The 15,080-nt window shown below is 36.4% G+C and overlaps 1 protein-coding gene across 2 annotated transcripts in view; it reads right to left on the bottom strand.

Moving 5' to 3' along the window:
* Positions 1-601: 601 nt before the first annotated feature.
* Positions 602-15,080, bottom strand: part of IFT74 (intraflagellar transport 74) — a 40,576-nt gene continuing 26,097 nt past the window's right edge. For both annotated transcript variants that reach the window (XM_053932298.1, XM_053932297.1), the window contains exons 16-20: positions 14,817-14,943; positions 10,771-10,934; positions 10,061-10,186; positions 7,618-7,678; positions 602-5,941 (exon numbers count right to left, since the gene is read on the bottom strand). In XM_053932298.1, the coding sequence (XP_053788273.1) occupies positions 5,826-5,941; positions 7,618-7,678; positions 10,061-10,186; positions 10,771-10,934; positions 14,817-14,943 (594 nt within the window). In that variant the 3' untranslated portion in view covers positions 602-5,825. The remainder of the gene's footprint in view (positions 5,942-7,617; positions 7,679-10,060; positions 10,187-10,770; positions 10,935-14,816; positions 14,944-15,080) is intronic.

Below are 15,080 nucleotides of genomic sequence, written 5' to 3' on the forward strand. Positions count from 1 at the left end.
TGTTTCCAAGGACAGGAAATGGGTCATGTCAACTAGATCTCAGGAGTAGTGTTCTCAGCCACTAGGGTTACAAAAACTCATTGTTAATATCCTGTTTGCAGGACCTACTATCTTCCACTGACTTATTATCACATTGTTAGTATGATTCAATGGTGCTTTTTAATGGTGATTTTAAACAAGTACAACTTAGTGATAAATTTTCTGTCCACCTGCCTCTTCTTCCAAATTTGGGATTGGCAATCTTGCAGAAATCTTGGAAATCTGAAGGCTTCATTTAGAATTTTGTCTCTCATGCATAACTGTTAAAGTCACTGATACAACTGATAATTTCTACTATAGTCACTGTTTTCTTTTTCTTCTTAATTGTAAGCAGTGCTGAGCACCCCTTACATCCCAAGTATTTGTGGGCAAACTTGAGTTCTATGTTGGAGACAGAGGTATTGCACCTTACTCATCCTTCTCTGCACAGCAGAAATCTTGGGGCTGATGCAAAGACACCAGTGTTCAGTGAATCAAATTCAGTCACTTGAAATGAATGTAGCTTTCAAGGAATTAGTTGTACAAGAGGAAACAAGAGTGGATAATTTTACATTTCTGGCTCTTTTTCTCTCTCTTTTTTTTTTTTTTTTCTTTTTTTTTTTTTTTTTTTTTTTTTTTTTTCATGTGGAACATTTCCTCCCATTTTACACATTTAGCATATTCTCCAGTTAGTCCTCCTTCCTCAAAGGAGGACCTCTAAGCATTGAGCACAAGTTAGGGCAAGAACATTTCTTCCTCTGCTCCAAGATTCAGTCAATCAAAACAAATTATTGATCAAAGCTGGGATTTGAATTCAGATAATCTCTGTAACAGTGAATGCTTAAAGGCTTCCTTCCTCTTTATTCAAAAATAAAAAGATGACAAGTATTTTGTTTGGGAGGAATCCAGTTCCCTTCTGAATGATTGATCTGCATTTCAGAGCCTTGCTCTGCACATATTAGACATGTGTAATTTGGTGCTCAGCTGCTATTTACACCATGCAGGTGTGAATTTTGCTCCAGTTTTAGGACCACTTTCAGAATCTCAAGTTTTCACTCCAATTGCTACATCCACCACACCCATTATCACCACGGGAAACATTTCCAAATTCACTCAAAGCAGATACTTTAAGAACAGTTACAAAGTAAGCATTTAATCTCTTTCTCCTCAAAGACATTCTAATGGCTTGCACGTCTTCATAAGGCCTGCATTATGCCTTGTATTTTTGTTTTATGCTTCCAGCAGGAAAACAGAAGTGTACCGAAAGAATTTACAAACACTTCACTTTGGAAACATGTCCCTACAATTGTGAAACAGCACATACTAGCACTAAGAGCCATTAACTTTAACACAATTAAGAGCCATTAAGCCATTAAGACAACATTAAAGTTGTTAAGCAGAAAGAACTCAGTGTTCTGCCTGTCTGGAATTGCTCGTAGGAATATTGCATTGTTGTCTTCTAAGCTCACTAAGAGAAATTAAAAAATAAACTTATTTTGAAAGAAAAACAAGCTTTTTAAAATCACCATGAAAAGTAATGAAGGCAAGATGAAGCAGGAAGACCAACAAAAAGATTGTTACTTGCAGCAAAAATACAGTTTGCTTGGAGATATGATGATATCCCCTCTATATATGGGAACGAGGCTGGTGTACTGTCATGCCATCGTGAGCTGGGAACAACAACAGTCATTCCTGTGCTCGTCCTCAAGCACAAATAACATGGCAGCAACAGATGCTTTGATTGTAGGCTTTGAAACTGAAATGCTTCTTTTCATACAGCGTGCCATTGAAGTGAGATGTGGAAGTGACAGTAATTGTCAAACCTGGTATCCTAATGCCTCAGTGGCATCTTACTGAAGGGGGACTAGGTAAGGGAACTTTTAACAAACTGCATATGCGTAATTACATGGAGCTTGTTGAGATGCACCCTCACCTGTAGAGAGATAGCTGATTTAAGGCATTGCAAGGTCATTCCTGAGTACCTTTTTTACTTTATGGTGGTAAGGGAGAGGCTTCTGAGTACTGAAAGCTAGAATGTATCACTCCTACATTCAGGAGAGCAAGAAGAGTGATCTGTCCAATGACAGACTGGTCAGCCTCATCTCAATCCCTGAGAAAGTTGTGAAGGAACTAAGGCTGGATTACAATTTCCAGACACACGAAGAATGGGAAGTTGATCATGAGCAGAGAGATCAGATTTATGAAGCAGAAATTACGCTTAACCGATCAGACAGACATCCACAATAAGGCAACTAATAACATGCAAGGAGAGAGGTGTGGATTGCGGCGTTCTGCTGTCTCTCCTGGTTCTGGAGCAGCTGCCATGCCCGGCAGGGTACGGTGGCTCCTCCGATCCCGGTCCCATCACTGTTCTCGGGCGCCGCGCGCTCCGGAAAGGTGGGTTGGCAGCTTGAGAGACCTCGATGGAGGGGGTGAAGGAAGGACCGAATTCTCTGCAGCAGGACCTGAGAGCATTTTATTGGTGTTTTCCCAGCTTCTGTGTTGGGGAATATAGCCGCGCAGCCCCGGCCATGTGGGGCTTTTATGGGGGGGTGGAACGTGGGGTGTTACGTGGTCTCAGGAAGACAATAGGGATGCAGTAGGGGTTGGCACCAGGGCCTGGGGTGGTTCCGGGGCGATCCCAGGGCGTGGCGTGGCCCGGGGGAGTCAATAGGGGCACGGCAGGGGTGGCGCCAGGGCCCAGGGTGGCCCCGGGGCCACGGGGGATGTGACGTGGCCTGGGGGGAGCCACTGGGCAATTGGCCGGGGCTGGCACTGGGGCCGGGGTGACACTGGCCACGGGGGAGGGGTAACAACAGGAAAGGACCCACAGGAAGGGAGAGGGGGCATGGGCACCGGGCCCACATGGTAAGGCAACCCGAGAACCGGCTACCACAGGGGGGAAAACCAGGGGATACTCGGGGGTACACAGAATCTGCTAACACACATCAGAACCCCGATCTAAACCCAAAGTCCGGGATGCAACATTGGATGCTTATCTCAACATAAGCAAGGTGTTTGCCAGAGTTTTCCATTAAATCCTCATAGATAAGCTGACAAAGTATGGTTAGATAAGGAGGCTTGGGGCTCACTGTCTGGTCAGTGGCCTGAAGTCCAGCTGGAGGCCAGCCAATAGTGGAATACCACAGCATGAGGGCAATATAGTTTAACCTTTTCATTGATGCCATGGTGCAGATGACACAAAGCTGGGAGGAGTGGCTGATACTTCATAAGGATGTAGTGCTGTTCAGAGGGATCTAAACAGGTGAAGTGGGCAGCCAAGAATGTAATGCAGTTCCACACACTGGAATTCCACACAGATACATGCACAGTCCTGCCACTGTGGAGGAACAATCCAGGCACTCATGCACACTGAGGGCTGAGTGGCTGGAAACTTGCTTTACTGAGAAGCACATTGGGGCCCTTCCTGGAGTACACGAAGCTGACCAAGAGCCAACAATGCACAGCAAAACAGGCCAGCAGTATTCTGGGGCATGTTAGGCATGTTAGGAAGAGCACTGCCAGGCAGGCTGAGGGAGGTAATACTTAGCCCTGCTGAGAGAGGTGAGCAGAAGAGATTTTAAATATCTCAACTCTGCAGATGCTGAAAGTTAATACATGTGCTCTCAGTCTGAAGTCATAGCATAAAATGGATAAAAGATTGCCTGGGTAGAGAGAGACCTGTGTTACTGAATTAATGTCCTGATGTACACACAGGAGCTTCAGTGAAAAAACATTGTCTGGTACTTAAACCATATTAAAATATATATATATATAAAGAGTTAAAGAAAAGGTGATTTTCACTGACACTTGAGGAACTACATAAGGGTACAATTTACTTAGCTCACTACTAGGAATGAGTTAATAATCTTCCAGAGGGAGATGAAACACTTGTTGCACAGCTTACCAATCCAAATCTATACAGCTCTTTTCAGCCATGGGTACTATGACTGCTATGAAGGACCATAAGGGTAAATTGTTAAGAGAAAGAATGAGTGATGAGATTCTTACACAGAAACAGGTTAATTGAAGATCCTTAGGCAGAACAAGGAACAGAACAGCATGCTGGAGAAAAGGGTTTCATGACAGCATCTCCTGGGAACACAGCAAAAACCTGTAAGCTTTACCATGCTATCTTACAGAGTCACTACCAAGGAATAAAACTCTCCCCTGCCCTGAGAGAAAGCAAAGTCAAAACAGTCTGGTTTTTCAGTCTGCAGCTTTTTTTCCATTGTTCATTACAATATGTTTTTCTAGCACAAGTGGAATTCAGGCGTTGATCTCTCTGACTGATGGTTTTGATTTGTGAGAATATTAGACTTCAACTTTATCTCTGCAAATAATGGGCTTTCTCTGGAATAGCTGAAACTCTGACAGGAAGGAAGAGACTTTAGTGGGAATTTCCCCTAGATAACAGTCCTTAGCTTACAGAAATCCCAGTCCATTATCTCTAAATATTCTAAACATATAGAGCAACACCATTCAGTGTGCTGAATTAGCAAACACAGTGCTTTCTGCACAAATCTTCAACATTTTTAGCTTATAGATTTTTTATACTCAAAAAGGCAATCACAGATTTGAGGAAATTTAGTGACAAAAATGTAGAACTATTTTAATGAAATCAGAACATTTGCCAATAATTTCTCTACTCCAGTTTCATGAAGTGAGGTGCACAGTCTACCTCTTTTCTGGAAAACTTTTCTAAGAGAGCAGAACAACTATAAATCCAGATCCCACTGCTTTTTCATAGTTTCTTTCTATAAGACTAGTTTACTGTTCAGCTGACATTTCTCTCTAAAGTCAACTGTGCTTTTTCTATTTAATCAGGACTAGCTTACAATATACCAGGTGAAAGAAATGATCAATAAGCCATTTATAAATACATTACATGTAGAATGTGAGACAAATATATAAATGGAATTTTTTTTAATCTAAACATTTTCTGAAATTTCTGTACCATAAAGCACATTGTTATTTTTTATATAAGCCCTGTTTTTGTTCTATGTTGAAACTCATCATTGTGGATTTTTGTCACAGGTTTCATATGACACTGCCACTTGAAACTGGAGGGAAAAAAACATTGCAGAAAATACAAATAAGTTTCTCTGCTATTTCCTTTAAATACTCCTGATAAATACTACAGCAGTAAAATGCTCCACACAAAATCAGTGTTAGCTATGTTTCACTACTTTTTATCAGAGTTTGCTCATTAAAATTACATCTTAAAAAATAACGAAGTTAATTCTCCATTAGGAAATGAAAATTTGCTGGCATTTGCTTTTATTGTAAGATTTTACATTATGAAGCAATTTTGACTTTAAAAGATGCTTGTCATCCTTAGATGCTTTCCTTACTTGGTATAAATTGCTATATATATATATATAGGTATGGTATGTTTATATTACCATTTATCTTATAATGCACTTAATTTAAGATGAGTATGACAGTCTGTCAAGCAGTCCTGTTCTGTTTGGCAGGGGTAGGACTACAAGGAAATTAGAAATTCAGTGTGTAAAGCAGACTAAAATTTCACATTTGAGATGCAATTCAGCAATGGGCCCCAGTAATTCATTGGGCAGTATTTCCTTTTTGTTTCTAAAAATTCAGATGTTTATTTCTAAAAATTTTAAACAGTGCAAAAGGAGGGATAGTATTAAAACCTGTAACTTCTAAAAACCTGGAAAAATAATTTTAAGAATATCTGTCACCCTAGTGGTGAATAAATCAGCTCAGTAGTCCAGCTTTCCACAAGGCCTTTGTACATCTTTCATTGTTGGTCCATTTGGGCAGGAAGGAAATGCCTGGGTTCAGTTCTTGGTGTTCTGTAAAGCTTCTATGAGAGCTTTGTTGTATTCTTTGACAAGCTTTCTCGAATTCTTCATTATTGGCTGGTAGTCACTCTCCTGACTTTTTGTTGCTATGACTGATTAAAAGAATTAAGGAAACAAACTGCCAGTATAAATATGAGCATAATCACAGATCACAAGGGAACCACAACACCATACATTTCCTTCTGTGAAAACTGTCAAGGAATGAAAATAGTGGAAAAAACTCAGGCTAAAAGATTTACACTTACTTACTAGTTGCCATCTCACGACTAGCACTGTAGAGAAAGGAAGTGATTACATGCCTAAGTCACTTTTGTTCATATACATATCCATACATACATATATATATATATATATATATATATATATATATATACACACAGAGGCAATAAATCCCTGATGAAGGACTCTGCCTATTGTTACATTGCAAAACAAACCATTTCAAGGCATTCAGTTATATACAGCTGTACAGTCTGGTTACAGAAGTCCCAGGTCCCAGTCCAAGAAGGCAGCCCCTCTCCAGTAGCCCAAGAAGATATAAGTACTCTGTATAAGGGGCTACACTTGGATAGGCAATATTTCGTACCAAGTTAGGAGATCCTTTAATATCCTGATCAACTTTTTCTCTTGGTTTGTCTTAAAGTCTTTTCTGTTGAGAAAAATTGTGTTTAAGAGTATTGCATTAATAAAATATTCCTGTACAGCCTCCTTCAAAGAGGCTCCAACTATATTACACTGTCCAAGACCTTTTTCATATATTCTTCTAAGAATCAGAGCACTTAGCAGATTTGAGAAACAGGATATTTGGTATTTGCAGAAAACAACATTATATGTATACATACACATATAGCTATATGTATATGCATTAATTATTAAATAATTATCATCATCATCAGTATTATTTCTGTGATGGCTAGGCTAACACAGAATTGCCTGAAATATATCCCCATGCCATTTTCTGAGACATGAAGGAATGTTCATTGTTCAACACACTACACTAGATGGTGGGGTCAAGTTTTGATGTTACCTTTACCAATTACATTTGTTCTGTAATCACTTAATGATGATTTTGTACATCTTAGAGATTTCAGATTTTTTAAATAACAATTTATTTCTTAAATAATTTTAAAGAAGTAAATTTTATTGCAGTGGATTCACTGTCCCTAGAATATAAAATAAAAGCACAGCCTGGTCTTATTCAGATCTCTATCATAACTAAGGAGAAAAATAGAAACATAGTACTCGATGAGAGGAATCATCAATTTTAATTAAAACAAACTTCAGTGCTTTTCCTAATTTCAAAAACTATGTTATGAAAGCCATTTGCAAATCATCAAGTAATGATTTTGCTGATATGATTACTGGAATATAACTTGTTAATTTGAATCCCATAAAGAGAGAACTACAAGACAGTTTTCCCACCCCAGCATGTTTTCAACCAATGCTACTCTGGCAGATTAATATCAGATAAGATGGAGAGATGTGAAGATGAACTTTGTATGAAACCAAGCAGCAAACCTGAGAAAGAAGGAAAAATTCCAGACTGCAAGGCAAAGCTTACGTTTTAGGACCCTGTAAAACTCTTTCAGACAACACATGCAAGTTTTGCTACATATAATATCTATCAGCTCACCAGATATTTCCAAAGAATTGCCTTTCCCCTCCTCCCCTGTCTTTTGCAGCCCATTCCGTCCTGTCTTATTCTGCTGGAGGAAACAGACTTCTTCCTCAGTGTGTGAATTTGACTCTTACTTCTTAAAGAAAAGGATACACTCCTTCATCATAAAGTTATTTTGCTCATGGTGCTGCCACTTCCTCTCCAAATTTTTAAGCTGAAAACACAAAACCACAAAAAGAGTCAAAAATTAAAACGGTAATAATTACACACATATTTTACACAAATAATTTGGTATCAGTACCTTGTACTCTATCAACTGATTAGATCAAAATTATCTCACATAAAAAAACACAGAAATGAGAAACAATGGCAAAATGCTTTAAAAGCTGCTGATTAACCTGCATATATAATTTAGCACTTCATAATCCATCTGTATAAAAGCATTGTATGCAACTGCAGTGACAGATGAAAAAATCAGATGAGAATTCAAGACTTGTCATAAAAGAAAGTTAACAGGCCAGTCAGAAGTAAAAAGGTGAACAATTCAGGGAGATACTAATTCTCATTATGCTTCATATCCTTTAGATGGATCTCTTCTTGGAATCAGTTAAGATCTAAAATCACCAAAGATACAATATTTCCTGACACTGTCTTGGGCTTTGCACTACACAGAAGAAACTTCCTTACTTCCATAGTTAAGTTTCCTGTCTGATGCCAGAAGTTGTGATAAGAACAGAGCTGCAGTGAGAAGATTGTAGGAGCGTGGATTCAGCGCTGGCACTTCTTCAATACTTTCAGCATCAACAGGAAACTAATGTGGACATTATATTGATGGCTGTTTCCTTACAATACAATTTTATATTTGTTTTTCTGATGCTACTGTTCAAGGTTCTGCATTTCAAGATATGAAGATGTTATTTTTAAGAGTAAAACTGAAAACCATACTGAGACTAAACTTTAAGTGGAAACTAAGGTAATAAATATGGAAAATATTGCAGTATTTTACTTTACAGCTTTCCTTAAGCTGGAAGAGATGAAAATAGTTTCTGTATAATTCAAACCTTAACAGTAAAGAATAAATTATCTAGTGTACTAGTTTGCAGCAAACAAGGCAATAATTTATTTCCAAGACTAGGTATTTCTGACTAATTAGAATTATTATTGTCCTGCTTGGTAGACTGCTGCAAGTACACAGCCAGTAAAGAAGCCTGGAACTGAAATACTTACTATCTTGCACACAGAAAAGGAAAGATTCAGTGTATTTTTATAGTAACTGCTTGAAGACCAGTTGAACTATTGCAAAATCGCCCAAATCCTCCATATTTATGAACACTATTTGTATTTCAAAATGCTTGATGCATGTCAAATAATCAGTTATTATAAGACATACCTTAATTCACCCTCATTTTTTTTCACTGAGGGCTTAAAAAGTAAAGAAACAGATCTTTTTTATGCACATAAAAATAGAACTACCTCAGCTTAATTAAATGAAGAAATTCTGTACAACTACTATTTTATATAAAATGTTAAGCCTCATTATGCAAGTATCTTAACACTGTTTGGGTATACATTTCTAATTTACCTAAACCCTAGAATTTGATCTTGGCAAAAAAGATTCACAGTATCTGAAGTCTTCCATACTTTGGCATGTAGCTTTGAGGATTTATATCATCACCCTAGAATGATTATAATAATCCTATGCTACAAATGAACACATATGCCTCAGAACTATGCCTTCTCATCTGCTCCACAACATTCATTTCAGAAGAAAGTCAACTTAAACATGTACAATATGACCTTCAGCTTTTAACTGTATTAGAATAAATAACAGTTCTAAAGGACAAATATCTCAACAACCTCAATCAATAAAAAACAATGAAATGCATAAAAAAATCAGTTTCCCTCTCCACCTTATTTTAAGGTTATCTATTTTTCTTCTGTGCATTCAAACATATGTACTAGTAAAGTTCTGCTTCCAAAATGACAGCAATTTATGTGTGTTTATAATGAAAGAATAGAAGCCACTCAAGAGGTAATAAACATCTTCTTTTCTGATTCACTTTTGAAATGTGAACATACATATATACCAAAGGTGTTTAAATGTGAACAGACCCTAAAACTTCAGTGGCCTGAAAGGAGCAGAACTGGAAAAAGGAAAATGGAATTAATAGCACAGATTTAAAGGAAAACAATATAACCATGACTTTAAAAGCAAGAGGGATCTTAGCTAATTAGTAGTGACTTTCTTTTCCCCTGCAGTTTCTTTCTAAGTTTGTCCTCAAACTACTTAAGCAAAGGAAGAGCAGAAGGTAGAGAGTTCTGAGCAAGATTAATACAAACACTTAAACAAAGTATTCAAGTAACTTTTAGCTCAGAAAGATCTCTGCTAATAATCCAAAGCTTACAAGCCATTTGTTGGCACAATATTACCTTTTGTTTGAAAACACCAAATACAGTTACACACTTACAACACATGAGTTAGAAAACTCACTGAGAAGGAACAAACAGATTCTGTTTGTATAATGCTTCATGTGTATGAGAAAACCAAAACCAAGAAACACACAACTGAAGGGATAATATGTAACTTGACCTATACCTGAGAATGGGTCTCATTTTCTTGCAGCTCCTTCTTTAGTGTCTCATACTCTGTATTCAAATGCTCCATTATTTTCTTAAAAGCACGACTGCGTTTTTTAAATTTTTCTTTGTCATCCTCGAGTTTCTAGTTAGGAAAAAACCCAACACAAACTGATTGATGGATGAGTTCATTTGCTGTAGGCTTCAGGCACATAACTTCAATTTACCTCTCAAGATGCTACTTTTTTTCCTTTTAGAACAAGTCCACATGCATATGCATAAAGAACTCATATGCTTTTCTCTACTGCATGCTCTATCCCAAAAATAATCAATGATTATGACCAAGTTGTATGCTTAGACAATACTGTATGAACACTAGTGGGAATGCTGTTATTAAGAATTTGTAGGAAATTCTCTTTTGCTTGTGTTCTGTGTTAGATTGCTAAATTCAAAGCTATGGGTAGTCATACATTGCTTAAGAGTTTAGTGGAATTGCTAAAATAGAATGGGGAGATTTTGTGGAAGGAGGCTATTAAAAGATACCCAGCTGAATACCTGCTACATGTACCCAGTTAATAAGTCACACATATAAGCAAAATAGTATTTGGATTCATTTGCACTGAAGTGCAATCCTGTTTTTCCGCTGTCAGAAGCACTGTCAGTCACAAAACTGGATTCCCCTCCACTAGCTGTTCGAAAGCACACATTTTGTTTCACCCCTTTCATTACCTTTTTCTTTTCTTCTCCTGATGCTTTCAGAGCTGGCAAATTATTGTAGATCTCCAACTCTGCTTTTGTCTGTTCAATTTTGTCTTTAAGAGAAGCTAGTTCACCAACCATCTTGCCCTCCAACAGTTCCATCTTCTGTAGGTCCAGCTGCAGTTTTTGACTCTCTAGATCATCAGAAACACAATCTCTAATTAACAGTACTTTTTGTTTCAAAATACACAGCCAATTACATAAAGATTTATGTTATATTTAACCAATATAAACAGCCCCTAAATATACTTCTGATTTCTTATATTTATGGGAGCTATTAATGTGAAGGAAATAAAAAATTTAATCTTCACAACCATACCACAAGTCAGACTCATACACTACAATTACTGTATTATAATCCATAAGTGAAGAGTAATGAAAATGTGATGGTCTGTATCACAGTAATGTTTATAGCACCACACAATTATCTATTTGTAATGTTTATAGCACCACACAATTAATTATAGCACCACAATCTTAAAGCAGCGGTGATAACTTACAAGAAGTTTATTCCAATGCAATAGAAGTGCAGACAAAATGCACACAAATCAAAGAAGTATTTTTAGGAGTTCATCGTGTTATTTTTATTTGTACTGCTTGAATATGGGTAAGGCTTAGTTTTAGGACAAGAAATAGAGAAACTTGCTGTAAACATTTGCTTTGTACAGGAAAACACTTTCATATATCCTTTATATATTCTTCATATATTCTATATATATTCTTCAAAAAAGAAGTGTCACAGCTTACAACATCAACATAGGCTACAGTATACAGCATTTACTTCTGAGATGCCATTAAAAACATAACAGAGTTATGTAATTAAAGGAATTAGAACTGTGGGTGGATTCTGACATAAAGAGGACTGTAGAGACTGAAACTGTTCAGACACATGGAAGAGAAGAAACAATACAGATACATGAACTAATAAAAATACTTTGACTCAGTCTTGGGGTAAGTTACCTACCCAGAGTCAGGAAGGACTAGATGTTGGCTAGACTTAGTTTGGACGGTTTTGCAATCTGACCTGTCATTGTATTTCATTCACGCTCCTGAACATTAAACACATGGCTACATCATCTTATATTTCAGACCTGTGTCTAACTCAGAAAAACAATACAGATAATGCAGTTTTCTTCCTACATTCCAAAGTATCAGGCAACATGGGCTATTGAGAGGGATGAGACTGCACCAAAAACCTTTTCTTGGTATAGGTTTGCATCTTGAGATTTGTCCTTATCTGCTGAAAAAAAGACAGAAAATTTCCTTCCCAAGTTAACCAAGGCAGTATAAATCTTTAAAGAAAATAGATGTGTCCATGTGACAGAAGGAGTTTACCTTTCCAGAAACTGTGGGTATAGTTCTGTCAGTGGACTTATATGGGAAAATCTCACCCATTCAAAACACTCTCAGAACAAGTTTTTGCTACTCATCTACCTGCTTATGTATTTATGCCATATACTTATATTTTAGAGTGAAACACTCGCTTTTATCAACATTTTTGGCATATTACAGAGCACTTTCATGATTTCTTTAGGAACCTCAAAATAAAAAAAAAGAGACAAATCAAGATTTTTGTACCATTTGCAATTATCCTGAGGAAAGGTCATCCATAAGGTAAGATTAAAAGTGTCCTCTATGTGCAAGGAGCATTTATATAAATATGAAAAATTCCCATGCAAATTAAAAGAAGGATTTTAAATGAAAATATTTTTGATTGCTTCACATGTAAGTAATTCACAGTCTGCCTTCCACTGCAAAGGACTTACAAAAACACATTCACTATGTCTAGAACATTTTATAACTGCTCAGTCTTTCACAATGAAGCTTCTGGCATTGGTCAATGACAGATTGTAAAGCACAGCTGAACAGATCACTGCTTTACTTCTCTTGCTCCTACAGCACTGTGGTTTAAAGACAAATGCTTAAGGACATCAATAAATAAGAGTTTTAGATCAGAAACAGTAAAAAATAAAATTATAAAATAAATTCGGATTGGAGAGAAATAACAGGAAACAACTATAGATGTTCATGAGGATTTACCTAGGTCTTATCACAGCATTTTCATTTTTTATGTAGTTGTTCTAATATCTGTATTTTGTTATTTTAAAATTATACACAGTTGACCAGTTGGAATTTATTTTACATGTAAAGAGTAGCACCAACATAAATGCCAAAAAGGCAAAAAAATTTCTGGACTGTTCTCTCTAATACAACTATGGTGAGACTGCAATGGATATTCCTATCCATTCATGCTTTCTAGAGAAAAGGAAAGAAACTGGAAGAGGAAAATTTTATCTTTATTCAGCAGCAGACTCAATGAAAAAACCTCAAAACTGAAAAAACCTCAAAATTCCTCTAGGGGAAGAGACAGGAAGAGGATGTAGCCCAGTTCCTTCTGATAGGCCATGAAGTTGCAGCATCTAGCATGCAGTGTGTACACAGTGGCAAATTCTCAGAACAAACTACAGCGACCCAGGGAAATGTTTTTGGGAAACTATGCCATCAGCACTTTTGTTTACCCTTCATGATTTCCTTTTCTTTTTTATTTCTTAAGGGCTCTGCTGCTTTTATATCTTTACGACAAGAAAATATCAAAATCCAGATTTTAATCATAACAAAAGAATCCTGAAGATGACTGTGCTATAATTCAAAGATTAGAAGGAACTTCAACTGTGCAAACTGAGCATTCACTGTATTTCTGAAAGAATCTTGTTTGTTATACTATCTGTGAATCCCAGCTGTCAGACATTTACTTAGGAATAACTTAAACTGTCTGCTGAAAATTACGTATTATAGCTTCCTCTTCTTCCCTTACAGAGGAAGAAATTTTTCTTTCAATAATGCCTCTATAGCACAACATGCTTCCAAAACATCCTTATATTGTAAAATAGTCAGAAATTACGATTATATGGAAGAACAAAAAGTCATATTTGAACTTTTAATATTAGGCCCAGAAATTTAAACTACACTATAACAGCAAAATGAGTATTTGCAGATGAGCAAACACTAACGTTAAATCACACAACAGAAAATCAATTTCTCTAACATTTTGTGCCAAACAACATCTCATTTGCTCGTAACTACTTTGAAGTCACAATACTGGCTCCTATTTTGAAAATTACTATGAAGTACAACACGGAACAACTTTCTAAGAAAACGATTTATAATTCTTAATTCCTGCCCCTTCCTTTCAGCCAAACAAACAAAGAAAGGTTTGCTGAACAATAATGATATTGGCAAAGACACAGAATTGTGGGGACAATTCTACCATAAACAGTGCAAATAAGGAACTAAAGATGTACTTCTTGTGGGAATGAAAGAAAACTACTGCCTCCTTTTTGAAATTACAGAGAAATCCTCGAGAGGCTAATAAGTATTTGAGTATTTAGAAAATAAAGTCAAAATAAGTATTCAGTCTGCAGAACCAAAGCCTCGGGATTTGAGAGCTATTCACTGTTGTCATTTAATTGCCTGCGGTACATATCCGTTTGGAAAAGCATAAACCATAAGAAAGTGATGCTAAGAACTACATTTACAAATAATGCATGGTTAGATAACTATGCAGGACTCTGTTTCAGTTTATTAAACACTCTATGAAGATCATGAAAGATCTTATTGTTGAAGTAAGTATTAGTACAATCAAATTCTTGCTCAAATCAACCCCTGTATTGAAATACACTTGTTAAACATATACCTGTGCAAGGAAGATGATAATTTAGTGATAATAGCAAGGTAAATACAAAGAAGCATACATACCTATTATAAATACATAGTATACAATATTTAATAGATAATATATATAAATAAATTAAAAAAAACAAATAGAAATAATTTGATGAAAATAAATAACTTGTTACCCACAAGCATTTCAATTTGTGAATTTACCACCGTATTTTAATATTTGGAGATCACTTGATAGCTAATATTTGGAAATCTTCTACATGATACCAATGTAACAATGCAGGTAGTCTTTATTATTTTAAGGAATTAATTAGAAAATCTGCTGCTGATCTCACCTGTAATCAGATTCTTAGCAGTGCTCTGTGATTTCTGCATTTCGTTTGATTTGAAAGTGAGGTCTTCCTGCATAATCTTCAGCTCTTGATTGGTAACAGATGAAATTTGTTTCATATGATTCAGATTCTGTGTGTTACCAACAACAATGATAAGAACATGCTGTATTTTTGAAACAACAACTGGAAACTGGACAAGTAAGAAACTCTCCTGTCCTGTGACACTGTCTGTTATTTGAGTGTCCTAAATGTGAATGACTTGCATTC

The sequence above is a fragment of the Vidua chalybeata genome, chromosome Z (assembly GCF_026979565.1).
Source record: "Vidua chalybeata isolate OUT-0048 chromosome Z, bVidCha1 merged haplotype, whole genome shotgun sequence".
Classification (NCBI taxonomy): domain Eukaryota; kingdom Metazoa; phylum Chordata; class Aves; order Passeriformes; family Viduidae; genus Vidua; species Vidua chalybeata.